The following is a 25,820-nucleotide window of genomic DNA, read 5'->3' as shown; positions in this document are numbered from 1 at the left end:
TAAATTTCAGTGTTGAAAATGTAAATAAATTTTAACTACTTTAATTAATTTAATTATTTAGCAAAAGAATTGTATAACTTTTATACTCAATGCATGGTTTTATTGCAATTAAATGTGATGAGGTTGGTTTGATTTATTAACTGGTACAGGAAGTGATATAAATTTGTTAATTAGTTATGGTTATTGGAGTATATATAAAGGCTCGAAACAGCTTGTTTGATGATATTCTGATGAAGTCTCTGAAAAAAATGAAAGTGCTTAATAATAAACTATTCGAAACTATTGGAATTTGTTCAGCCTGTTTTGATTCATGGGTGCTAACACTGAGGTGCTTTGGTGGTCCCTTATAGAGCACCTGGGCATGTTAGCTGTGATAGTGAGAGGAACTTGACAGCCTCAGGGGAGGGGAATCTCAGAGTACAGCCACTGCTCCTTCATGCAGACATGAGTCAGTACAAGTGGTTTGGACACCTTGTAATGATGATATATTGGTGTCTTCCTCCAGAGCGGTACAAGGCAAGACCCTTGAGCAGACCCAGGATGCATCTGAGGGTTTATATCTCCAAGCAGGCTTGCAAATGTCTAATGATTTCATGGGATAAGTTAGAGAGTATTACTGGGGCTTGGATATCTGGTCTATCCTTCTGTACTTACCATTACAACCCTTCTTAGCACAAGCAGTTCAGAAAATGAATGAATGGATGAAATGAATGAATGAAAATAAGTGCAGGTCTGTTGTGTGATGAATGAAATGTTTTTTACTGTAGTTTTAGGGAACAGGTTTCCTAATGAGTGAAAAAGCCAGAGTCAGAAAATGCACTTCAGTATTTCATTTATTATAGAAGCAGACCCTACATATGCCATTTACTGAAGTTTTTTTTTTCTTTTGCTTTTATTTTTTTTGAGGGGGTTACAGTTTCTCATTCATTTCACTGGGATGTGTCAGTGTATACTAGGTCGCTGAACAGGTCTTTAAATTGGTCACTTAGGGTCTTACAAATGAGATGTTTCATGAATGGTTATATTCTGTAGTCATGATATTAATTTTATTATTTTTAAGTTATTTATTCATTTTTAAACACCTTTATTAAATTATCACTTATGGCATAGGCAAACATAGATTAATAGAAAAGAAAACAAACCATATTAACATTTTTACTACCATACATTATTCACTACATGTATGTTTTCCTTCTTAATACCAACTGTCATTCAGTCCGACATTAAATATATATTGTTAAATTTTTTTCCTTCCCTTAACTCGTTTACTTCAACACAGCTCTTTTGAGTGTGTGCCTTTAACTCCCAGTGGGTGTGGTTTGAGCCTTTAAAAAAATGAAGTTATCACATTACAGTTCTAAGAAATATTCATTGTCAGAGGTCAAATAACAATAAAGTTGTGTTTCTCATCACGTATGCTTCAAGATAAAATATTTTGATACCATGTATGTAGCATGGTTTTGGAATTATTAATGCAAATATGAGCAAGCAATGTTTTTATTCCTAAGAAACGCTTGGAGGTGCACTCAACTGTAACTCACACCACCTACTGAATGTTATTCTGCATGTGTTACTCCCACAAATCCCTTTCATTTCTATATAATTTGCTCCTTTCCTTTTCTAAAGATCCCACTACCAGTTCTTTTATCTCTTTAACAATATTCAATATTTCAGTTGCAGTTGGTTTAGATTTTAATTTAATTTTCTAGTATTTTATTTTTTTTTTTTGGTGGCCAATAGCATTAAACTTAACAAACCGTTACTATGCCTAGGCAATTCAGATCCTGTCTCCCAGCTGAAAAGAATAATTTCTCTCATTACAGATATTTGCTTCCCCAATATTTCTGACATTTCTTGGTTTTGATAAGAGTATTATGTAGGAAAGTTTAAAAGTTTTAAAATCTGCCAACTTATTATACTCCCAAAAATGTTCCCACTTACCTCATTCTTTCTCATCACACATCTAGCATTTGCTATCCACCTGTGGAAAAATTCTTTGAAGACTACTTAGGTATAAAAATACTTATGCAAACACTTCTAAGCGAATTCCTGAACCTTTTGAACTTCATTGAATACTTGGGTGCCATACATATGTCCTTTGTCCCATTGCAAGGTGCTTTTCCAATCTTTTCTAACCTCGTTTGATTGATTCTTATAGTTGTTGTTGCGTCTTTCGGCTTTTTCCCGGTTAGGGGTCGCTACAGTGGAACTCCAGTCCGCTAATGATTGGCAGTAGATTTTTACATACCGAGTTGCCAGCTCTGACGCACAACCTTCAACAAAGGTACACCCATTCACGCATGTCTCCGCACAGAAGACGCTTTAGCTGAGAATCGAACAGGACAATGTCATACTGTCAGGTGACAACGGTACCGCAGCACCACCACCGCAGTCATCATGCAATATTTTACATGCCCTACTAACTATCCCTTTTTTAACAACATCTTTTGTTCTATACCCAACTAAAACCTGTGCTAGAGATTCACCTAGGATCCCCCTGTGCCATTCTCTTTGCCTATACTCTAGCAGTCCCTGGTAGGGAAGGCAGTCTCAAACCGGCAGTGTAAACTTCTGCTTGACCTCACCCCACTCTTTTACCTTTCCCTTCCTAGTTATTTGCTCCAAATATTTTGGTTCTTTTTTTCAGTTTTCTCCAGTAAAAGTCATTCATTAAGTTATGATAATCTTTTCACAGTATACTAAAGCTTATGTTGTTATGCAAAAGATTTGTAGTCTAGAGTTAAGTTTAATTGTGGGTCCATTTTACAAGCAATACCCTTGTGGGTCCATTTTACAAGCAATACCCTTTTCTGATTGCTGCCTTTGATTATATTTATATTTTAGTTTAAATGTATGGATGTATCACAATTTAATGTAAAAGTGACATGAAACGATGCAAAAAGTGCTACTCTAAAAGGAGCCATCAGTGAAAAAATGTAAATAGAACCATGTCTTTAAAAACATGATGTAATTAGAATTATTTTAAACCAGTCAAATAAATACAATATTCAGCATAGCTGATATTTTTACAGGATTTTGTTAATGAAATCAGTTATCCAACAAAATGATGTACAAGGAGGAGGCCTGTAACCCTCATAGTTTAGAGAATGTGGCTTCTTTTGACTTGGGATTCTAGACCTGGAACATCAGTTGTAGGAGAAATATTACAAAAAGGCCTTGCTGAAAACACTTGAAGGAGACTGGATATTTTTCTGCAAAGGGAATCCTGAAAGACGAAAGCCATTTGAAAGCACATCTGGACTTGATATAAGTGGCCCTTTTGTATGAGACTGTACCTTGTGTTATTTCTCTTGCTTCACCCACTTATTTGAGAAGAGTGTACAGTATTGCTTTCTTTGTATCTTAATGAAACTTTGTCTATTTCATGAACTGATGGACTGTACCACACTGGTAAGCACAGGGGCACATTTTGGTGCATCTTTTCAGATGGCAAAATCCTTAGCTTTTTTGCTGTCTGTATAAAGTTTGTTTGAACACATTATCCCTACCTGAGGAGACAGCACACATGACATGTATGCTGTGAGCAAAACTACCCTACCAAAGGCAAAGTAGTCCAGTTGGTGGCCTAATGGTTGAGGTGTTTGCCTTACAAACACAAGGTGCAGAGTTTGAGTCTCACAAGGGTTAATTGTCTAGGCTTAAAATGGCTTGCAAGGGCAGTTAGCCTAGTACTAATCTATGAATCTATGTATGTGCTGTAAGCAGTACACCTGGCTGCAGCAGTGGGAATGGGGTCAGTTGTGAAAGCCAAAGACATCCTCATCGATGAAACGGCTGATGAGGAAGGAAGAGCTTGATGCATACCAGATAGCGTTTGAGCCGTATTCCCAACAGAAGGGATAGGATTACAGTCACTGGGAGAGCATCCTTTCAGCTCAGTTGGCTGGGAAGCCTTGGGAAGCTTTCATGGACATGAAAGGGACTGAATATCAAAACTATGAAATAGTAAAAAAAGACACAGTTAGCCTGCATTGTAGTTCTACCTGAGGAGATTTTAAAAGTTTCACAGCTAGACATTTTTTCTCTAAATAAAATGGTAAAATCTCAGTTGTGTCATATAAAACATGCTTTAAGTTATGGTTAGATCATGAGAGTAAACATTAAATAAAAGTAAAATTATGGAAATGTTGCACTTGGTGCTTTTAAAAGTTCTTTGCTTTCTACTTTAAGAAAATGGGTGTTACAAAGCAACCTCAAAGATATGAGCATTTTGTTGCATTGGTAGGGAGATTGTTATGCAATGGAATTATATTTAAAACTGACCAGGCTATACCTATAGTAAAGCATGTGTTACATTCTGGTAACAAAGTATCAACTATAGACATACTCTGTTTTAAGCACTGTGAAAAGAGGATTCTCTACTAATACTGGTAATATTATTATACCTTGTCAAATTAACCAGTGAAAAGCATGCTGCTGATGACAATGTTGTGCCAATAGAATATGACAAACTGTTTTTAAAAATAGAAGTCATTTGTTACTGCGCTACATCAGAGCTATTTATATGCAGTATCTGCAGTATTCTAACTGATGACAGGGAGCTACAAGGGCTACTAGATTCAAGAAATATGGTCATGCTTAGAAAGGTAAAGTATGTGAGTAAAAGGAAAATCCTTATTACAAAGCAGCTGAAGCTGCTTTAATGGAGATAGTAAAAGTATCCTATTACTCAACTAGAAATACATGCTATGAGAAACTAGTTCCTACTGCAGCTGTAGATCCCAGTTTAAACACATATGACACTTGGGAAAGAGTTTTCCCTATTTTAATAATTTATGGAGAAAATGAGAAGAAAGCAGTACTTTTGACAGAACAGCACATCATTATGGGGAGGGTTACCAGAAAGTGAATAAACCTATAGCTGCACCTCTAGCTAGCCTGAAAATGGGTGGGGACACTACTAGATACCCACATAATAGCATGAGTATGAGTCCAACAAAGATCAAAGGATGATGTTAAAAAGTTCCAAATTTACCAAGATTTGCATATAGTTACAGAAAAAAGAATCTGCACCATACAAAGAGATATACCAGCATCCATCCATGGCAAAGCAGACTAAAGGAAAAGAAACGGTAGGAGAAATGGTGTTTTATGGTAAAATACCACAGCTGAAAAATGCTGCAAAACAGGTAGTAGGCACACAAAGGAACCTGGATATTTCTTCTGCTAAAGGAATCCAAAAGAGGAGAGATATTGAAAACCACTTTATGGACCTGATATGAGAAACTGTATAATTTTTGCATAGGACTGTAATAGAAAAAGTACATTTTGTTATTTGTTTTGCTTCACCTACTTATTTGAGAAGAGTCTACACTATGGTTTTGCTTTTACTCTAACAAAACTACATTTATTTTATGAAGTGATAGACTGCGCTTCATTTCTATGTACTATATATTTATCTTCCACTGGTTTGGTCAGCAAATGGATTTATAGCATGCTGAGTTTTGTGGAAAATTCCATCGATGATAAAGTGGTTGAATTATGTTGTAGATGAACTTCAGGAGGTCAATTATAACATAATTCACTGCCTTTTCCCTAATTTCATTACTGAGCAAACCTGGAGGTAGTTTATTTATGTTCTGGGGGTGTAGGGGGTAAGCTAATTTTAGTATTTGTTGATGATCACTAATGTAATGCATTTGTTTACATTTGTAGTCACTGTTTTTAGATTATTTTTCCTTTCAGTTATGGTCATCATCATTGAGGTTTTCTGACACGTTTTCCATCAATTTGTCACCTCTGTGATTATTTATTTTTTATTTATATATACATGTTTGTATGATTTTACATATGCACTGAACACCAGATGCCTTCCTGGTGTAGAGTAACATGTAGCTTATGCAGCATTAATGTCCATCCCTCTCTCTCTCTCTCTCTGACTCAGGCATAGGCCACTTCCATGGGCATTATAGCACACTGGCCGTATACAGTGTGAACAATGTGAGACACTCGGCGCTACAGTTGTGGGCCTCATTAGTAAAGGAGTTGAAGAAGACAGTACAACCTTGACCTTAATGGCAACAAGACAAAGGAGATCATAATAGACTTCAGGAAAACGCAACCAGCTCATTCTCCTCTCATAATTAATGGTGAGATGGTGGAAAGAGTAAGGAGCACAAAGTTCCTGGGGGTTCATATTGCAGAGGATCTATCTTGGTCAATAAACACAAGTCATATAGTAAAGAAGGCTCATCAACGTCTGCATTTCCTGAGGAGACTGAGGAAAGTGAGTCTACCACCCCCTGTCCTCTCCACCTTCTATAGACGTACCATAGAAAGTATCCTAATGTGTAACTTTTCAGTGTGGTACAGGAGCTGCTCAGTTTCAGAACAAAAAGCCCTGCAAAGGATAGTAAAGGTGACAGAGAAGATAATGAACTCCAAACTTCCAGCACTACAGGAGTTATACACAGCACAATGTCACAACAGAGCTACAAAAATAATCCAGGATCCTACACACCCTGCTTATGAACTGTTCACATGCTTGTCATCTGGCAGAGGATACTGTAGCATGCGCTGTAAAATGTCCAGATTCAGAAACAGCTTCTTCTCTCAGGCAGTAAGACATTTCAATTCTGGCAATAGTCTTAGGAAAGCCGGACGCTGACAAGATATGAGACAGCCAACTCTTCTGGTACAAATAAATGAGAGACAGTTCGCATTCTAAACATAAACAATACATAGATGGCAATGAATGTGCAATATTATATTAACTAGACCCTCTTATTCATGTGAGAATCACACAGTCCAATAGGAACTTGTGCAATAAGAAATCAATCAGCTGCTGAAAATTATAGTTAAGGTAAACTGTGGTAATATGTAAGTAGAATAACCTGTCTAATGTGAAATGATGAATATATGTCCATTGTAAGTGTTATTGTATGTATGTATACATCTTCTCAATTTGAGCCTGATGTACACAATTTTGTTTAGACTGCACTTGTGTAGGCTACGTGACAATAAAGTTTACTTTGACTTTGACTTTGAAATATATGCCTCTGAATCTTGGCATCTGTATTAACTGCCTTTCATCGCTGAATCTAGAGGTCATCACAAACTGTTCTTACTGTAGCAGCACTTATTTTACATATGTCACACTATAAAGGTTTCTTCCCTTTGTTTACAGGTCAACGTACCCTAACAATGCTCACAGGAATTCAGTAACAGCCTTAAGAATTGCATCATTTCTCAGTTTCTTTGAATTTCTAAGCACTAATCACGTGATCTATTATCTGTCTGACAAACTCAGTAATACATCCCTTCAAATGCTCAATGTTCAACATATCCTAATGTATTAGTATCTTTTTTACTATAATAGTTGTCTCTATTTTCATATGAACGTAATCTAATTAGCAAATATGTGTGCAATTGTTAATGTATATTATTTAATGTCTGTTCATGTATATTACTAAATGTCTGTTTAAAAATGTTTTTAATATACTGGAGCTTTTCTCCCCAGACCTCCAATGAAGTTTTTTTTTTACTAAATCCAGTCTGACAAGCCCAATAAACAAAAGCAAAATAAATGAATAAATAAATAAAAAAAAAATCATTGCACCTTTTTAACATATATTTCCATCATAAAGAAAAATAATATATTTACGGAAATTTTTTACTTTTGTTTTACAGATTTTGAGGAACCAGAAGACCCTAATAATAGATCTTTCTTCTCAGAAATTATCTCATCAATTTCAGATGTCAAATTCAGCCATACTGGTCGCTATCTTTTAACAAGAGATTACCTCACAGTCAAAGTATGGGACCTGAATATGGAACATAAGCCCATGGAAACATATCAGGTAAATGTTGTAGGGTGCTTCAAAGTACTGTGCTACTACAGATATGCATGTATATTTTACACTTTTTTACATAAAGAAACCTAAAAAGACTTAAAAAGTGAAAGGAATCCTTGAATTTTATAGACTTTCATTTTACTATCATGCACCCAGGAAATTATAATCATTATAATCATTGCTTTAATTTAATGACATTAAGAAGACCTTGTTAAATCAGAATATTCACTATATAATACTTTAAACCTGCATTGAAGGTGTACATGAGAAATAATGCAAATGATTTCTTAAAGACATACAAGTGTTCCACTTTCATGGCTTCTGAATGTCCACTAACATTTTTTTTCTTTTTATAAGATTGTATTAAGTCATTCAGGCCAATAAAGACAAACCTTACATGGTAATGACATGACATAACAAGTTTTGTCCTTTTTAAGTGCTTAACAGTATAACAAAAGTGGATAGCTTGACAATCTCCTCGAAACATTCAACTTTTCAAAAAGCCATATATCCATAGCTTTAAGGTGACTATATGTCATAGACAAATAAGAACAATAGCTTCACATGGGGTGTTCCATTAAGATCTGAACAAATTAGCTGAATGAGCTTTCAGGTGGTAGCCTAGTGTACAATCCTGAAAGACTATTTTGTATACTTATGCAAGACATACTGGGAGCCTTGGCTCAGGAAGAATAAGAAACTAGAACTAGAGAAGGATAATCTGGGATATGAGGACAGACTGGTGATCCAGAATCTGAGGATGATAGAAGGGATATGGATGATATCATTCAGGCTTAGAAGGTGTTCATGGAGAGGGTGGCTGAGGTGAGCCTTAAGAGTGAGACAAATGGAGAGAGAACAGATTACACTTAGTAGATTCATTGCCAGTATACAGAGAAACATGCTTGTTTGTATGAATATTACTACTGAGGAGAAGTCAAACACTACTAACATCATTCCATACTGGACTAAATCTCACCACCAAAATATCAACCTCTCCATCAAAGCTAGTACTATCCTGCCAAATAACTCAACCATATTCAGAGATTAATCCAAAGCCAACCTAATATCCCTGCCTGAGGGCCTGAATAAATTCCAAAATGCCCCATCTGCTGACCCAGTCACTAAAGCCCCCACATATACTTCTGAATTCTACACCCATCTAAACCAATGTGTAGAGAATTCTGTATCATTTTAGCATAATGGAAAATGATACTTCTCAACAGTACAGATTTTCGCAGAATGTTCAGATTTTTGCCTCATATTTTTAGTCCATTTTTCATAAATTTATGGTTTTCTGGCAAATTAGTGGCAAATCATTAAATATTAAAGTTAGAAAATAATGGCATACATTTGAGTTTCATCCTTCATACCCTTCAGAAAAGTCATGCTAATACAAAACCTGTTATTCTATCAATGTTCTAAGTTTGTATGAGCAGTATTTAAAAATTGCCCTATTTTGGGGCCTTTGTCCTATATTTGTTTATGCCTTTGTCCGGATTTCATGGTCTGAGAGGTATGATCCCTTCCCTGTGGTAGAACTCCCAAGGAATAAAATCTCTAATAACAAGAAAAAACACTTGTTTAATACAAACGATTCCCAAGACCAAAGACAGGATGAGAACAAAACATAGCCACCTACTCAATGTGTATTAGGTGGATTAGAAGTAACATCCAGTACTGCACTGAGCCACATTTGAACAGAACTGCCAGTTCTGACCCCAAACCCATAACCAACATTCTATCTGACAAATACAGGTCTAATTTAATACTTACCACACATCCCTCTGTTCCCTCCCTTGATACAGCAAACTTCCCTTCCACAAAATCACTATTGACCAGATCCTAGAAGCTCTATCCAAAGCATATGTTAATGGTCTCTGATAACATTCAAGGCTGTCTCTTAGGTAGTACAAAGAACAATACTGCTGAGCCCCCAAAACCTTTTCAACATTAGTCTCGCCACAAGGTATGTACTTGATCTCTGGAGACAGGTCATCATGATCCCATTCCTTAAACAAGGCTCCTCACCTGATCATGGGTGGTATCCACCTATTAGCCTCACCATCATCATCCAATCACAAAATGTATCTTGGTTAACCTCATGCACAATGAAACTGGTGACCTACAGACTCTCAAGCCTAATCATCCAGACTCAAGAGGATGCTCAGGGGGGAGGGTGGCTGAGGTGAGTCTTAAGAGCAAGAGCAGATGAACTGAATGCAGGTTAAATATGACAGATTTATTGCTGGTGAACATATAAATGTACCTGCTTATGTGAATAGCACTGCTGAGAACAACTCCTATAAATATCATCACATACATTACCAAATCTGACCACCAAATTGTCACCTTCTCCATCAAAGCTGGTACCTTCCTGTCCAGTAAATTTACTAGCTTCAGAGATAATCCAAAGCTAACATAATATTAACATAATGTATTAATATTACCTGAATTAATTCAAAAGCATCCATTTTACTAAGCCAGCCATTAAAGCCACTAAATATACTTCTGCATTCTACACCCATCCAAACCAAAGTATAGAGAATTCTATCCCACTCTGGTATAAATGAACATTTAAAATAGACCCCAATGGTAGAACTTCAAATAAGAGGAAAAATGACTTGCTTAATACAAAAGATCTCCCCAGTGTATGATGTTACCTACCTAGGCAGACCAAAGACAGGCTATGAACTGAAAATATTCACCTACCCGAAGAGTGACCATAAGGCCTTTTTCAGCTGTATTAAGGATATTAGAAATAGCACTCAGCACTGCACTGATCCACAGTCAAACAGCATTGCCTGTTCTGATCATAAAGCCATAACCAACATTCTAGCTGAATGATTCAGTTATAGTTTCACCTTTTCCAGTCATCCCTGTGTTCCATCCATTGATTCAGTAAATGTCCCTTCGTCAGAATCACTATGAACAGATCCTAGAAGCCCCATCCAAAACCTAAAAACAAAATCCCCATGGGCCAAATAACATATAAGGTGTTCTCCTAGCTTGAACAAAGTACAATATTGCTGAGCCTCCCCAAACCTTTTCAACCTTAGTCTTTCCACAAGGTATGTGCCAGATCTTTTGAGAATGGCCATCAGCTAACAAGATGGTTGACAGGTGTGCAAGATCACTATGTTACAGGAAATGGGGAATATACCCTTTCAGAGGTATTGTGCAATCTCGGAATTAGAATATAAAATTAGCACGGGCCTGTAGGGGGAGGTGGCAGATTAGAATATAAAATTAGCAAGGGCCTGTGGGGGGAGGTGGCAGAGCCCCCCTGCAAAAAACATTCTTAGCTTGCGGGCTCTAAGGTTATCTCCCGCTGCATGGGTAGTGATGTGTCATCTTCTTGTCAGTCTTTTTTTTGTCGACATTTAGCTGTTTCAAGTTTTTTGGTATACCCATACATATACACACACACACACACACACACGCACACACACACACACACAAATATGTATATATATATATATATATATATATATATATATATATATATATATATATATGGATTCCATTCATTTGGTCGAATTACACTTAGTCGAAAATGATTCCAGGCATTTCACTTCACTGAAAGCTCACTTGGTCGAAGTTCATTTGGTCAAAAATGGAATATAGCCCCTGCTCCACTGCAGTGCAACCCTGGAGTGAGAATATTAAATAAGGAGGGGTGTGGGGGGCTAATAGTTTTTACTAAAGATATATGTATATATCAATGCATAATAGTGAATACATTAATATTATGTGGGGGGCAGACCCCCACACCCCCCAATTCGACCAAATGTATGGCATCCATATATATATATATATATATATATATATATATATATATATATATATTTTTTTTTTAGGTCGGATCACAAAACTGTCTGTTTTGAAGTAAATATTAACCTAGGCAACCCAGCTAAACCAGTAGCAGTTAGGACCTATACTAAGGCAAACTACATCATATTAAGTGACAGTTTGTCAAAATCCAAGGCTCCCCCCAGCCCTGAGACCACAGCTACCTATGCAGAATTATTCAGAGTCCCTATACAAACGTGAATGGCTGCATAGAGGTTGCCGTACCTACCAGAAGAAAAAAAAAATACTAAAAACAAACCCCACTGGTAGAACCTTCGCCTAAACAGGGGGTATAATGAAGGAAGAACATTCATGGCCAAAATCAAAAAAGCAACTCCTTTAAAAAGAAATGCTCACTTATACAACTAAACAAGGAACTAAGATCTAATTAAGCCCAACAAGGCCAACTCTGAAGTCAGGATAGCCTCACAGGGTAAGAAAAATTATAAGGCCTTCTTCAACTATGTCCATAACTTTAAAGGTGACAGGCTGCAATATGCTGAACTGGTGGTGAATGGTACCACCTTCACCAATCAGGGTGACACAGCAAATCTACTGGTTGATAAATTCAACTCAAACTTCTCCCCCCACTCCTCCCTAGCTCCATCAGGTGAAATCCTCTCCAGCATACTTCCTTCATCTATCACCAGGGACCAGGTGCTGGCAGAACTCGCTAAAGACAAGAACACCCCCTCCAAGGGTCCCAACAACATACCTAGTTGCCTCATGAACCATCTAAAACACAGCCTATCAGGACTGTTTAACTACAGCCTTGAAACAGGCTATGATCCAAGTGAATGAAGGACTGCAATTGTCATTCACCTTCACAAGGACAGACCATCAACAGACAAAGGGAACTACAGACCCATCAGCCTAAGAAACCTAATATGCAAAGCCATGGAATGAATTGTCATGGAAATAATAAACAAGGACTTTGGCAGCCTACAGACACTGGACCCATCCCAATTTGGCTCTGTTAAGAGATGGTCATGCCTACTTAACCTGGTAGACTTCTTTGAGTGGTCACTAAGGCAGTGGATGAGGATAATACAGTGCATACTGTGTATCTTGACAAAGCCGTGGCATTTGATACAATACCCCATTCAGGCATTGTTGACAATCTCCCTGAGCTAGGCTTAAATCCCTACATAACTCAGTGGATTGCTGTCTGACCACAGACATGACTCAAGAAGTCAGGATCAATGAGACCACCTCCAACAAGGGACCGGTCCCTGCCAGAATACACCAGGGTAATGTGCTGGGCCTACTCCTCATAGGTTCATACTAGGCTATCTGCCCTAGAGCATTTATAAGCCTAGCCAGAGTGTGTTTGTCTTTCGCCGCCCATTTTAAATTAATTTTGCTATGCCTTTTTTCGAGGTTAGTATACTGTGCCTCTGTCTAACAGTGACACAGAAGTGATACCCGGGGTAAACCTGCGATCTCCCATTCACTCATCAAGATTCCTCTTGAAGAGAGTCAATGAGGGACTCTGCCTAACCTGGACTGGGATTTTATTCCAGAGTGAAGGGAGCCTCTGGGTTATGAATCTGTCCCTCCTGAATGTCCTATTTATTTCAGTGCTGAGGTTCACGTCTCTCGAGCGCGTAGCTCGATGGGATTTGGATTTTCTGAGGTGCAGCATGTCCATTAATTCTGGGTTGGACATGGCTTTATACGTCAGGCACAGATAGCCTCTGAGCAGGCGGTATGCCACTAAGTAGAGCTGGAGTTTCTTTAACCGGGCAGCATATGGCATCTGTTTGAGCCCTTTGATCCTCTTGGTGAGGTACTTTTGGGGTCTTTCCAGTTGCTGCAGATGTCTGGTAAGGTACATCCCAAAAGGGGCATTATACTCAATTATGGGCCTGATGAGGGATGAGTAAAGAGGCACGATAACCTCCCCTGATCTAGATGTGAATCCCTTCATGATTAGGTGGGCTATATAAAATGTTCTTCTAACCACTTTGGCCATGTGGTTGTCAAATGAGAGATTGCTATCAACTTGGGTCCCCAGGTCCCTAATTACTTCTTCTGTACTTAATGGATTACCACCTATGTGGTAATTTGTGGGCACTTTGTTTTTGCCAAAGGGGATGACTATACAATTTTTGGCATTTAGCTTGAGGCCATGGCTCTGGCACCAGTTGTCTGTTTTTATGAGGCTTGTGTCAGCTGGAGAGTTGATTATGGCAACCAGTTTGCAGTCATCTGCGAACTTGGTCAGCCACAGCCCTTCCATGTTGGCCTGTACCTCTGAGAAATATATACTGAACAAGAGAGGTCCCAGGATTGAGCCTTGTGGGATGCCACTTGTAACTGGTTTGGAGTCTGACATGGCTCCAGCAATTCTAACCATGTGGGTTCTGTCCTTGAGCCAGTTTGCAACCCATCTAGTGACATAGGGGTTTATATTTAAGCTGGTGAGCTTATCTATAATGCCGGAGTGGGGTATTGTATCGAAGGCTTTTGCGAGGTCCAGGTAGGCTGTGTGGACCACCTTCCCCTCGTCAATGGCCTTGGTGAATGTTTCAAAGAAATCAATCAGGTTTAAGAGGCAGGATCTGCCCTTAACAAAGCCGAACTGGGTAGGATCCAGTGTCTGTAAGTCCCCAATATCTTTATTTATGAGGTCCATGATGATCCTTTCCATAGCTTTGCAGACCAAGCTAGTCAGGCTTATGGGGCGATAGTTTCCAGGATCCGTTGAGGCACCACCTTTGTGGAGAGGGACCACTGTTGCTGTACGCCACTCTTTGGGCACATATCCTGTAGTAAGGCTGAGATTGAACAGTAGTTTTATGTTTGGGTTTAGCTCTTCTTGGAGATCATGTAGGACGCAGCCCGGGACACCATCTGGTGCCATTGATGCTGTGTTTTTTGCTTTGGAGAGGGCAGCTCTTACTTGAGCATCTGAGATGTCAGTGGGGCAGCACTCTGCTGGGATAGATATTTGCCCTTTTGGTGGGGAGTGGGGGGAGAAGTTTGCGCTGAACCTGTCAGCTAGGATGTTGGCAATGTCTGTGGGTTCGGTGTATTTTTTGTCATTTTGGACTAATTCTGAGCATATCTGGGAATTCCCACCCAGGTTCCTAACATAACTAAAGAAAGCCTTGTGATTATCCTTAGTGTCCTGTGCAATTTTTCTCTCGAAGCTGGTCTTAGACGATTTTATGAGTTCCCAGTATTTTTTTGCTAATACTGATCAGAGATGTCTTCCCTTTTTGGGATTTTGCTCTATCATGTAGTAGCTTCCTCCTTCTATTGTATAGTTTGTTTATGGCTGGGGTCCACCAGACAGGACGTCTGCCTTTGGAGGATTGGGTCTTGGTTGTATTTGGGATTGCATGATCCATGCATTCCCGAAGGTGCTCATAGAATGCGTTTATGTTTCATATCTACTTCTGAGATGTCTAGGCTAATGTTCAAGGCCTCTGGCTCACAAGCTTCACAGATGACGGTAAATTGGAAGCTATTATACATTTCCCCCAAGACACCAACATCTTTCTAGTAGGTTTAAGACAGACAAATGAGTAGTACCAAAGCCAATGCCTAAAACTCAATGCCAAAATATACAAATTAACTACTTCATTGAAAAAACACCACTAAGGGCTGACCCAGTAGTAAGGGATCTGAGAATGTAGACAGCATTCTGGCCTTTAACTACAGTAACATAATAACAAAATAATTCCGTGTTGCCAACTTATAGGTAAGGGTATCAGATCCTGGTTCAAGGAAGTTATACCACTGTATTTTGCCCTTATCAGACCTATCATTGAAAACAATGCCCCACTGTAATAGTTGGAACACCCACAAAGGTTTCTCACCAGGAGAATTCATGTCATGACTACCCTGTCCTACACAGAGGAATGCATTAATTCTCCTACATACTGCTGAAAGGGGATCTTTGCCTGGCTTACAGAGCATCCTCAGACCAAGCCCTGATGGATCTGTTGCACATGTGGAAAAGAAAGAGCAGCAGAAACACTAGATCCAGGGATCTGAACTTTGCTTATGACATAAATAGAACATACTGAAGAGACAGATATGTGTCGTAAAAGATTCCTGCACTATGGAATAGATTTCTAATGCATGTAAAACACAAGTCATCCCTGACCCTATTCAAATGAAACTTTGACAATTGGATGGAAAATCATAGCCTTACCATTGGTCTGGCACCATGTCCCTTAAGGACAGAGGCTGTCAATAAGAAAAGTATTATCCTAACTAACACCGCCCTACAAATCCTTAGTTACCTCTCAACTAACATGCCACCCCATATAGATGCCTATGATACTCAGGAGCCAAACAGTTTGGGGTGCATGGCTAGGCTTGTAAGGGCCCTAACACGCATATACACACACACACACACACACACACACACACACACACACACACACACACAATGGAATGTAAAGCAGCTGACAACTCTGGGTTTTCTCAAAAGACAGCTGTACAGTCCAGACTGACTTCACTTAATGAACATAAAACATTTTGACAGTTTTGTAGAATAGAATCATAGGATCATAGGAGCGTACTAGGCTATTGACCTGGAGGTCATCTCAAGTCTAGCCATTTCATCCCAATGTAATACCATAGATACTCTAGTCAATACCCAGGATTGTGTTTATTAATAAACTTTGACATCTGTGCACCAAAAGTCACTTATAATTACATTCCAGTCACTATAGAGCTTTCCACAGCACAAGTAAGGGTTTCAGTGGTCTCAGTTTTAAAGAAAATCACAGTACCTTACTGCAGAATAAAAATGTAAACAAAAACACGGTCTTTGCTCCCATGTCAGATATTAAAATCACCATGACCATCCTTTGGTTAACTCATCCCTCAGACTTGTCTCTTCTAAGCTGATGCACTAGTCTCCATTTACAAACTCTTCCTGGCTCCTCTGGAACTACATTCTTTCTTTATTCTTTTCTGAGTTTCCATGTTATCTATTCTTATATTGTCTTATCTGACTTACTCTTTGTCTGTCTCTTTTAAATACCTTAATGTTACACCTGAGGGCTAATTTGCATGGAACAAACATTTCCCCTTTAAGTAGGTAAGCAAAATAGTCATTGAACTTTAAACACTGATAACAATATCTTTAATATCTTTCAAACCATCATTACGCACATAAAAACATAGTTTTACATACATTCCATGGGGAAATAACCATGATATACTACATTTGACCTTCAAAGCTTAGAACCACTGACTTTAGACATTGTGGATAGTCGAATGCCCAGAACAGGCCATCTGCATTGTGGTGGCTGACACTAGGTGATGCTGAATGTTAAAATAGAAGGATAAAAAGGCTAAAGCCCACCTGGAAAGCCTGACATTTCCCTCTTTGTGCTGTAAACTTTTCTGCAGTAGGTGGTACCACAAGGACTATAGGACTCATTTGATGGCCTGGCACTCACACTCAATAACTTAATAGCTAGACTCAGCCTTACTTAGTTTTCTACTTAAATATAAAACATGGATGGTTATTCCTTAACTGCCCTCTATGACAGTTTATAAACAAATCATATTTCTGATGCATCCATGCACTCTATAAAGACAATAGAAAACTCAGGATAGCATTAGAAGTGGTTCCAAGAACAGGATACCTTTCAGAAGCTGGAAGGTATTATTCATGTTAGAGTTTCACCTGACTTTAGTTTTCTTCTTTCCCTCTTGCAAGGCTAGTAAGGAGGCAGGTAATGATTGAGAAGTGAGATGCAAGTTTCAGTAGTAACCAGCTAAGCTGAGAAAAACCCTTACCTGCTTCTTTATCTAGGGCACTGGCCACTTTTTAATGACTCATTTTTTTTTCTTTCTGGGACTTAATGGTTCCTCTGTCTATGACGCATGCTAAATACTTAAACTCAGTCATTCCAAGTTTACTTTTGGAGGCATTGATTGGGAGCTCTGCTTGGCTGAATGAATCCAGAACAGCCTGAATTTTGGTCAGGTGCAAGTCCTGACAATCTGAATAAGTTATAACATTATCCATGTATATTACAGTATGCAAATTATGGGGTTTAAGTACCCTACCCATTAGGTAATAGAATGTAGTTAGCACCCCATGAAAGCCTAATGGGTGAGCTCAATACTGAAATAAGCCATCTCTAGCTGAAAAGGCAGTTTTTTCTTTCTTTGGCCGCATTTCTTAATAAGATTTGTAATTACCTTTTGTAAAATCCATGACAGCTAGGAATTTCACTTTCCTTGTTCTCTCAACCATCGTATCCAACCTTGACATGGGTTAGCTGTCAAATTTAGATGTGTTATTGAGCTTCTGAAAATCATTGCAGAGATTATCAACAGGCTATTAAAGCCAGGATTTGGCATCATCCTTTTTGAAAGATAACAATGTTCTGAAATAAGAAAGAAAAAAAATCATATTTTAATCAGTTTTTCTACCATGGCATCTCAACAGCATTGAATGCAAATCTGATATAAACAGTAAAAATGCTGATAGGAATGTAAATAATCTAGAACCAAGGGAGTATGACAGAACTACTGATAGGGTAGAAGAGACTGCGTTTTGTTGTTGTATAATCACTAAACTCATACAATGTCCTGTGCTTATAGGCAGAATGTACCCAAGGAGAGTTGTAGAGTTCAGAAGCATGGTAACTCTCATTACGAGGCAGTTTGTTTATAAGCAAAAAACATTCTTTTAAAGCTGAAGATGTGTGCATGCACAGGACTTAAAAAGGTATTCAAAAAACCAGTAAAACTCAAGACAGCATTTGAATATCACTGCTCTGGAACAGACTCTCCATCAACATAAAAAAGCTCATCCCTGTCCATATTCAAGCGCTGCATTGGTCTACTCCCTTGAGTTCCCCCGTACTACTAATGGACAGAAGTAGCTCCTAAATACTCGATCACGTGTGTGAGTCCCCTCAAATTTTCTATGGTATGATCCCAGTTATTCTCACTAGGGATAACATATAATTATCGACCATGGGATGGACAAAGCCCATCTAACACGAAATGGAATAACTTAATTCAAGTACCCAAAAGGAAAATAGCTAGGCTTAAAAAGGACCATAAGGGCAGCTAGCCTAGTGCTTACTTGTGAACCTATGAACCCATGCAGAGGTCAAGGCAATGCACAGAAAATATAAAAATAACAGCCAGTTGTACAGACAGAATATTTAAAGATGAAACTGATCTATAGCTGAATAAAACTCCTAGCTGCCTCTTATTGAAGAAATATTGGGCCTAACAATTCTAAGTTAATAAAATAATACAAGGCAGAATTCAAAAAGCAAACCATCATAGATAATGTCACCAAGATGTCCCATCAAACTAGTTGAATTTACAGTGGCTTCAGTTCCAGATATGTACATCTCAGCCCATTATTCTGTTACCACAGAAAAAAACAGGTGTAATTACACTGCATCCAATTATATTAGATCTGTCCCACACCAGAGAAGAAAGATTAAGTAACAATAAGCAGGATCTTTGCTTCCACTCTCAGACCTCTATATATAGTGGAAAAGTGTTTCATTTGTATAGTAATGACTGATTCAGTTGAAAAGCCTTTTAATTGTATTTTATGGTCCATTTTCTACCGACTGAAAAAAAAAAAAAACTTTGGGCCCCTCCTAGTATAGGCAAGCAAGATGTTACAATTTGCATTTCACTTATAAAGTCACATAATTTCCTTTCCTTTCGTCTGATTTTTCCATCTTTTTGTTTTAAACAGACAAGGTCTCTCAATCAGACCACAGGGAACACACATATGTCAGAGTTTACAGAACTAGTACATAGTTTTAGAAAGGTAAAATGTTTTGAAATAAGAAAGAAAAAATCATATTTTAATCAGTTTTTCTACCATGGCATCTCAACAGCATTGAAGGCAAATCTGATATAAACAGTAAAAATGCTGATAAGAATGTAAATAACCAAGAACCAATGGAGTATGATAGAACTACCGATAGAGTTGTAGAGACTGCATTTTGTTATTGTGTAGCCAGTAAATTCATACGATGTCCTGTGCTTATAGGCAGAAAATACATAAAGAGAGTTGTAGAGTTCAGAAATATGATAACTCCCATTAAGAGGCAGTTTGTTTATAAACAAAAAACATATTCTTCTAAAGTTGAACATGCTGTGTGCATTCACAGGACTAAAGAAGATATCCAATAGACCAGTAGAACTCAAGACAATATTTGAAAAAGTTATACATTCTGTAGCTGTAGTACCATACCTTACCCATGGCCTGACTTTTGGAATAATTTTTTATATATTAAAGAATTATGGAGAGAATGACAGGGTAAAGGAATGGCCAATATCCCAATCTCCAGCCAAGGGGCAAAACAGCTCCAGCCAGGAATGATATTGTTTTCCAAACCTCTGACATAGAACATAATCAAAAAGAATAAGCAGTTTTGTAGTCTATTGGAAGTTAGCATTCTTGTGAGAAGAATGCTATACTGACACCTCTGTGTCTGTCTTAGCAGGAGAAAAGACATAGCCCCTACTGCTTGTTAAGCCACAAGAGAGATAGACTCCTAGCATTCTAACCTGTGAATGAACAGACCTAGCTTTATGAATGCCCAGAGGGTGTACAAAGGGGGGATGAGACCCTGACCAGAACCAGGAATACTCTATCCAGAAAGAAAAATCTACTACATTTTATCCTCCATTGTACCCCTATTTTGAACTTCAAAATGACATGCTACATTTGGTGACCAAGGAAAATGAAGTAGCAGTACATCAATTGCTAGCACCTGTGCCAGTTAGAGAGCTAATAATGAAACTGGCACATAGCCACATCTTGGGGAAACATCTGGTATGAACAAAGTGAAAGCATGAGCTCTTGCCAGGTTCTGCAGGCCAGGTATAATGCAAGAGCCAGAAAACCTTTGCACATGATGCCCCAGGTACAAAGGATGATATAACTCTAGGAGTGATCTGTGGCTCATAAGAGAGAGAGAGAGAGACAGAGTGAGATTGGCAGATGCTGCTTACCACTCTGCCAAACAATTAATTACCTTTGTAACCCACAGAAGCCTGTTTCAGTACTCAGTGATACCACTTGGTCTACATGGATCTCCAGCAACCCTTTAGAGACTGGACAATAAAATAATGAATTCCCACTCCCAGAATGCTGCTACATACCTGGATTGTGTGGTTATCCATTCAGAGGGCTTGGAGTCACACCTGCCAAACATGTAAACTGTGTTACAATCCATAAGACAGACAAGCTTGATTGTGAATATAAGGAAAGTAAACTGGGTATGGTTGAAACCTTACAGGAAGAAGGGTGGTAAGACCACAACTAGAAAAGATAGAGCCCATAAATAATTGACCTATGCCTACACTAAAAGACAGGTACTACAGAAAATTTGTAATTTAATTTACAACTCTTGCCTGTCCTTTGATAGAGCTCACAAATGAAAAGGCTCCTATCAATGTGCAATGGTCTGAGCTAAAAAGAATATCCAAATCAGTAATTTGTGACTCCTGATTTTACAATAGAATTCACACTCTACATAGACACATCATAGGTAGGTTTGGGAGCAGTGCCTTCCTGTGATATTTAAGGTAAGGAACACCCAGCGTACTATATAAGCAGAGAATTAACCAATACGGAATACATATATTCTGCTACCGAATGAGATTGTTAAACACTAAAATGGGCCTTCTGTTAAAGTACTGTTTATTAGATAGACATAATAATAATATAATAAATAAACAGGGCAGCACAGTGGTGCAGAGTTTAACATTTTTGCCTCACAGCAAGAGGTTCTCTGGTTCAATTCTCAGCTGGGGTGCCTTCTGTGCAGAGTCTGCATGTCCTCCCTTCATTCATGTGGATTTCCTTTGGGTACTCTAGTTTCCTCCCACATTCCAAAGACATGCATCTCTAGAGCTTTTTTTTCTGGGCCTCCACTGAAAATAGGCTGTGTCCTAGTCGGACTTTCCCAGTCAACAAATGTTAAATAAATATACATTACTGATCCACATTCATTTCAAAATGTGGTGTTTATGTAAATTGTCAGCTGAAAAGACATTTACAGATTACATAAATGATCTGTCTCAAATGAGATTTTGAATCTACTTCTGAGGTATGTCTTTTTGAACAGTTTCAGGTAATTTTTGGTATTATTTTAATAGTGTAGTGTAGGTGTATTCAGATGTGCTAATTTTACTTTAGTTATATTTAATTTAATTTAATCTAAGTTTTAATTTATAAATTACATTTTCTTTTTCCTTTTTATATTTTCATTTTAGTTTTATTTAGTTAGTTATTTCTTATGATAATGCAGTTTTCTGTTTTTCTAGTTGTAGTTCATCAGTTTCTGTATTGTTTTATTTTTTCAGTTTCACTAATGTGAAATTTTGTTTTAGGGATTTTATTTTGGAGCATAGTATTGTTTCAGGATAAGGATTGTGAGTATTTTATATTGTGCAGTCTGTGATTCTTTTATCATTTCAGTAAAATGAATTTTTGTGATGGGGACTGATTCTGGTGCATCATGCATAGTGTTGTTTGGGAAAGGGTTGTTTGTATTTTGTGTGTGTGCAGTGTGATATTTTTTTCTTTTCAGGAAAGTGAAATGTTGTTTTAGGGTGTTGATTTTGGTGCATAGTGTTGTTTTAGGGAAGGATTGTATATGTGCACAGTGTGGATTTTTTCGGTAATATGAAATGTTTGAAGGGGTAGATTTTCTTGCGTATTGGTGTTTTGGAAGAAAGGGATTATGTCTGTGCAGTGTGTGAATTTTTTTATCTTTAAGTATAGTAATAGGTTTATATTTGCCTAAGATGGGATTCACTTCAGAGGAACATATGCTTATAACTATATCTGCTATTATTATTATTTTAACCAGCCTATATTGTGGATTTTTTTCTTTATGTGGCTCTATTAATTAATCACATATTACTTTTCTGAGTAGGGAATAATGTTATTTTGCATCCTCCAAATGCACCTATGCATAATGGCAAATTCAGCCTTTGGGACAGAATTGTGCAGGAAAGGTTAAGACCTTAGATTGCTACCAAAGCTTCAGGCACCAACTGTTACCAGTATGATGAACTTGCATTCTTTTAGTGACACATACACATTTATTATTGGTAATATTCAATATTTTGAGATTTGACTTACAACATAGATATTGATTCACTCCTCTTAATAAATGTTGCAGTTGTCATTTTTAATGTGCCAAAGACCATCATTTTTGTGTCCATAACTGAAATACTCTATCAAAGTCTCAAAGTCTGCTTATAACTATAGATGCCCAGTTTCGTAAGTATTGCCCACAAGGTATGGCATCAGCATCAGTTGTATCTCACAGCTTCTTAAGACTGGCACTTTATAAATTAGCATTTCATAGGTTCATAGGTAGGAACTAGGCTATTGGTCCTAGGGCCTATATAAGCCTAGCCAAAAAGTTACCGTGGCTTTCGTCACCCAGGAAAATTATTTTCCTGTGCCCCTGTCGAGCAGAGACACAGAAGTGATCCCTGGGATGAATTTCCTATTTCCTACCTAATCATCAATATTTTTCTTGAAGAGTGCTAATGAAGAGCTTTGTTTGATATAGATAGGTAGTTTGTTCCAGAGTATGGGAAGTCTCTGGGACTGGAATCTATCCCTCCAGCATGTTCTGTTTATTGTGGTGACAAGGTTTAGGTCCCTAGAGCATGTAGCTTGGAGGGATTGGGATTTCTTTAAGTGGAGCATGTCCAACAGCTCTGGGTTTGACATAGCTTTGTATGTTAGGCAGAGATCGCCCCTGAGTAGGTGATATGTGACGGAGTAAAGCTGGAGATTTTTAAGACGGTCTGCATAGGGCATCTCCTTCAGGCCAGTAATCCTCTTTGTGAGGTATTTCTGTGGCCTTTCCAGTTGTTGTAGATGTCTTGTGAGGTACATACCAAAAGGGGCATTGCACTCCATAATGGGTCTAATGAGTGAAGAGTAGAAAGGAACAATTATATCTTTTTTCCTGGATGAGAAACCTTTTGTGATGAGGTGTGCCACATAGAAGGATTTCCTGACTACTGTGGCAATGTGATTATCAAAGGAGAGACTACTCTCCACCTGTGTCCCAAGGTCTCATCACACTTTCGGTGTTATGCAGACTACCGCCTATGTGGTAGTTCATGGGTACAGAGTTTTTACCAAAAGGGATGATAATGCACTTTTTGGCATTGAGCTTGAGGCCATGGCTTTGACACCAGGCATCTGTCTCAGTGAGGCCCTTTTGTAGGATGTCCACATTGTTAGGAGTTTTGATTACGGCTCCTAGTTTGCAGTCATCTGTGAACTTTATTAGCCAAAGAGTGTCTGTGTTAGCCTGTACTTCAGAGAAGTAGATACCAAACAGGAGAGGACCCAGGAATGAACCCTGTGGTACTCCACTTATCACTGGTCTGAAGTCGGATTTGGAGTCTGCTATTTTCACAGTGTGGGTTCTGTCAGTGAGCCAGTTGGCAATCCATCTTCTGATATAGGGACTTATACCTAGTTTAGTGAGTTTATCTATAATTCCAGAGTGGGGGATGGTGTTGAAACCCTTGACGAGATCTAGCTAGGCTATGTGAACCACCTTACCCTCATCTATGGCTTTGGTGACTGCTTCAAAGAAGTCTATCACGTTTAGAAGACATGATCTGCCTTTTACAAACCCGAACTGGGTGGGGTCCAGAGTTTGGAGATTACCAATGTCTTTTTTTATAGGTTCCATGATGATACGTTCCATGGCCTTGCAGACCATGGTCATCAGGCTAATGGGGTGGTAGTTCCCAAGGTCTGTGGTGGATCCCCCTTTGTGAAGTGGGATAACCGTCGCTGTGCACCATTCAGTGGGCACAAAGCCTGAGGTGAGGCTATGACTGAACATGACACTTAGGTGGGGTGCCAGTTCATTCTGTAGTTCATGTAGAACTCAGCCTGGGATGTTGTCAGGTCCCATGGATGCTGTGTTCTTGGCTTTGGAGAGTGCGGTTTTTACCTGTGCAGCCGTGATTACAGGAACTTTGCATTCTTCCAGTATAGAGATGGACCCTTTAGGGGGTGAGGGGGGGTAAAGTTAGCACTGAACCTATCTGCCAGGATGTTGGCAATATCAGTTGGTTCTGTATATTTAATGCCATTGTGCTGTAACTCGAAGCAAATCTGAGTGTTGCCATTGAGATTCTTGACATAGCTATAGAATGCTTTGTGGTGGTCTTTAGAAACACTGGCAATTTTGTTTTCGTAACTAGCTTTGGTGGATTTTATGACATATCTGAGCTTTTTACTGAGGCTGACCAGGGAGTTCCTCCAATCATGGGATTTTACTGTTTTTTGCAGAAGTTTCTCTTTTCTGTTGTAGAGTTTGTTTATGGCAGGGGATCACCAGATTGGTTTTCTTTTTTTGGAGGATAGCATCTTGGTTCTGTTAGGGATAGCACAATCCATGCACTCATGTAAGTGCTTATAAAGTGCATTTGTGTAGGATTCAGCAGTCGTACCTCTATTGTCTGTCTGCATGGGTGTTGTGAAGCTTGCCACTTCTGTCTTAAGAGGCGTGAAGTTGGCTTTGGAGAAATTTTTTACAGTGGTTTCCCTAATGGGGGGTGGGGGTGGGATGTGAATGTCATGGGTGATTAGCTTGTGGTCAGATCTGACCAATGAGGAATTGACCTCTGGTGTGGAACACCGGTCGCCCATGTTGGTAATGACCAGGTCTAGGATATTGCTGCCCCTGGTGGGGGTGTGGATAAGTTGATCCAAGGCATTGGAATTTACGAATTCCAGAAAACATTGAGCAAAAGAGTTGGTACATGAGTAGTTTTTCGTCTGCTTACTAGCAGACTTCATCAGAAGTAACAATACCACATAGCAATCTTAATTAAATACAATAAACACCAAAAAACGCGGGATAATTAATCAATTAACAAATACATCAAGTATCCATTCAAACAGGTCAAATGTAAACAACCCTGACTCGCAGGTAAATACAATAAACTAAAACTTGTTTAAAAATATAAGCTATAATCTAACTCTGCCATAATAATTGAAACATTACTCCACAATCTAAATAAAAAATAAAATAAGAAAAAACTACACATTACATTACTTAAAATATGCATTTAACTATAAATAAATTTGTCTAGCCCAGTTATACCTTAACATAAGAATTACCTCTGTAAACT

At 38.4% G+C, this 25,820-nt stretch overlaps 1 protein-coding gene across 1 annotated transcript in view; it reads left to right on the top strand.

Moving 5' to 3' along the window:
• Positions 1 to 25,820, top strand: part of LOC122794315 (serine/threonine-protein phosphatase 2A 55 kDa regulatory subunit B gamma isoform) — a 1,556,815-nt gene that overhangs the window by 1,380,080 nt on the left and 150,915 nt on the right. Inside the window, exon 7 of the mRNA XM_044062611.1 lies at positions 7,651 to 7,820. Within this exon, the coding sequence (XP_043918546.1) occupies positions 7,651 to 7,820 (170 nt within the window). The remainder of the gene's footprint in view (positions 1 to 7,650; positions 7,821 to 25,820) is intronic.

The sequence above is a fragment of the Protopterus annectens genome, chromosome 2.part1 (genome assembly GCF_019279795.1).
Source record: "Protopterus annectens isolate FY-2018-M chromosome 2.part1, PAN1.0, whole genome shotgun sequence".
NCBI classification, from domain to species: Eukaryota; Metazoa; Chordata; order Ceratodontiformes; family Protopteridae; genus Protopterus; species Protopterus annectens.
This window is presented reverse-complemented; position numbering and strand designations above follow the sequence as displayed.